The following is a 3,206-nucleotide window of genomic DNA, read 5'->3' as shown; positions in this document are numbered from 1 at the left end:
ATGGATATGGAGTTAGCCAAGGTTTGCACCGAAATGGGCAAGGTTAACTCCATGAAACCTCTGGGGATTTCCTCAACACTCGACCGAGATTTTTCTAGATCTTTTTTAAGGGCTTCAATCAAAGGGTGAAAGGAGGGAATTTCTCCATTTTGAATTTCTTGTTGAAATATAGCTTCGATTTCGACTGCAGTAACGGGCCAGGAATAATCGATCCTTGCAGTCCTAGTTCCTGGGCCATCTCCCACCAGCGAAAACTTGGCGTCATCCACACCCCCAATGAGGGCGACAACGACGACGAGTTTTTCACGTCTGGTTACTGGATCCCGATAGACCGACATCTGCACAGGTTGATTGCCGTGCACGATGAGCGAGTCGAAATCGTTTATCCCTTCTTCCTTGCCCTCAAATAGCCTGACGCACTTATGAAGGGAAACTCCAGGGCTGACATCACTGGCCTCATCAAAACAAAGAGCTGCATTGTGACTATATGGCTTCACTGAAAAATTTTAATTTGTATATAATAAATGCGAGAAGTAGAGAGAGTAAGTGTTAATTACTGACATGCAAGGCCAGATTTAGCTTTTATCTCGTTGAATGCTGTTCTGAACACATTCAACGAGTATTTTTGAAACTCGGGCGACTGCTTGTATACAAATTCGGGAATGGCACTTGGCTCAATCTTGTTCTCCAAAAACATTTTCTCTAATAAGGCGTGAGCCTTGCAAGTGTATGGAACGCCGTTTGTAGCAGCGAAACAGACACCCCTTTTTTTCTTTCGCACCCCTCTTTGTCTCGTTGTCTGCTTTAGTCGTCTGCTAACCGTTGCCAGGTAATCCTCCCGCAGCGTTTATTTTTTTGAATTCAAGTTATTAAATCCACTTTATAATTAGATATTTATTACTTCTATTTAATTTTAATATTTTTTCGCATTTATTAGTATCTCCCTTTTACTTAATTTTCATATATTTGTGAACAAAACAACACCAGCCCACATAGCTGACTGCTCAGGGCTCACAACAGTCGGAAGCCATTCACCGAGCCATTCACGTGCTCATTGTAATTATCAGAAGGAGCATGCAGTTTTAATTGCGTAAAACTTTGATTTAACTTTATTTTTGTAAATGTCATGTGAATTGGAATCATTAATTTTCAATTAGGACTACGAAGTCTTCCTATCCTAGAAGTAAAATGAGCTGGAAGAAAGATACTTTAGTTCGTATGGTGATCAAGTTACCCACGTGTGGAACATTGCTAAACATGCCACTTCGCCTGGATTTTGTTGAACGCCTTATCGACAATGAAGAAGAACATAAGAAATTTGTTTTGCTTTGCGAAAGGCAGTTCAATGCTGGTGTTCCTTCTCACACCATTTATGAAATAAGTAAGTCGTACTCACTCATTCTTGCCCATTTCATCATTTTTCAACTGCTAACCATTCTGTGTGTTTCTTACAGAAAAGCCAGATGAACACAGTTATTCGAAGAATAACTCAGAAATAGATTCTGAAATGGAGGAATTTGATAGGAGAATCACATCGCTCAGTAAACTTTCTTCAGATGAAGACATTATTGTGCAAATATCAGATGATGAAAAAGAAAGTGAAGAAAAAGTGAATTCAAGACTCTATCTGTCCACGTCTTTGTCTCCTTACTCATTAAATGAATCACTTGATGAACAACTTCACACAAATTCTAGATCTGCATCTCCACAAACAGATGAAACAAGAAAGAAGAAAGATGCTAAGGAAGAAACAAAGAAAAAAGAAAGTTATCTGGGCAAGCTAACAGAGTGTCATCCCAAACAAGGCATTCGAAAAGCTGTTTCCACAGAAAAGACTGCACACACATACGATGATGACTGGTTAAAGGAATCACAAGACGAAGCAAAATACCCCACAACTTCAAGAACATTCCGTGCTCGTCAGAACGTTGGAATGACCCAACATACTGAAAGCCATTCTCCAATCAGGTCTTCCACACCAAACCATGAAAGCCGCGGAGGTTCATCAAAACTAGATTCTCAGCCGATTTCTTCTTACCACTCTTCCGTTGAAAACCGCAAACCTTCAACAGATCGCCAATATTTTCATGTTCGCGAGAATGAAGGTTCTCGCTCTTCTGTGAAATGTCAAAATGGAAACAGTCAACGTCGTACATATGAAACTAAACGCGATTCTCGTCATGGAAGGAAGGAAAAGGATCCATTTGTCAAATCTGAAATTGAACGTTATGATCGTCGCAGAAATTTGAATAGTCGCAATTCTCACAACTCAAAAAAGAAAGATCATCGAAGCCGCTCTCCTATCGACAAGAGAAGATTATCCAATGTATCCAGTTCCTCATATTCTGACAACGGGTCCTCATCTTACCACAACCGATCTCGTTCTTCTTTGCCTGATTTTTCTGGGCCAAAATACAGTCAGAGGGTTAATCGATCACTAAAGGACCTTGTGAAAGAATCAAAGAAAGATGTAAACTCAAGTTACGGTTCATACACCCAAAACGGTATACATTTAAAATTGATACGATTATCTCAATACGCATTAAACATGAGTTGTTTCCTTTTCTATAGGAAAACTTTCAATTGGGAAATCGACTGTCAAGTGTCAACACGTGGAATTCTATTGTTTAAGAAAGTTGGAGTTTCTCATTCGAATCCCGGAAGACCAGGAAGAAATAAAATTATCGAACGCTGGTTTGGGTTCAAAAGTTATTGAAGTTCCCCTGAACCAATCAGGCAAAGAAATGAAAAATCTGATTCACTCGTAAGCAATAATTTATTCTTGTTAAACATGTTTTTCTGTGACCATAAATATTTTTTCCTTGTGCATAGAAACTTTCCGTCTTTAAAGGGAGACTTCATCATTGCATGTAGATTGAAAAGAGGAGATAAAGTTCTAGAACCTGTCTTTAAAGAAGTACCGACAATGGCTTCAAAGTCGAATTCATTTTCGTTATCTTACATTTTTTTTAGAAAGCTCCGACAAAAACTAGCACAATGTATGTCGTCTCTTACGAGGAAATTGATATCGCTGATCGGGAGGAAAGAGTTCGATGTTCAATATGCAATAATTACATTAAGGTTTCAAAGCGATTTGAACACCACTTGAAGTGCTCTGAGAAAAATAATGCTTAACTTCCATGAATGTGATGCTATTAATCCAGTGCCAGTTTACACCAGGCCAAATTTTATGTAATTCAATTATC

The 3,206-nt window shown here is 38.8% G+C and overlaps 1 protein-coding gene across 1 annotated transcript; it reads left to right on the top strand.

Annotated features, from left to right (window-relative positions):
• On the top strand, window positions 1-3,206 carry LOC116926939. The gene is made up of 8 exons (XM_045175571.1): window positions 1-125; window positions 173-312; window positions 727-829; window positions 1,158-1,381; window positions 1,455-2,504; window positions 2,572-2,764; window positions 2,833-2,929; window positions 2,974-3,206. Exons 1-8 carry the CDS (start codon window positions 1-3, stop codon window positions 3,133-3,135), a joined length of 2,094 nt encoding a protein of 697 aa, XP_045031506.1. The 3' UTR covers window positions 3,136-3,206.

This window comes from Daphnia magna, linkage group LG6 (genome assembly GCF_020631705.1).
Source record: "Daphnia magna isolate NIES linkage group LG6, ASM2063170v1.1, whole genome shotgun sequence".
Classification (NCBI taxonomy): domain Eukaryota; kingdom Metazoa; phylum Arthropoda; class Branchiopoda; order Diplostraca; family Daphniidae; genus Daphnia; species Daphnia magna.
Note: the sequence above shows the minus strand (reverse complement) of the source record. Positions and strands in the feature narration are given on the sequence as shown.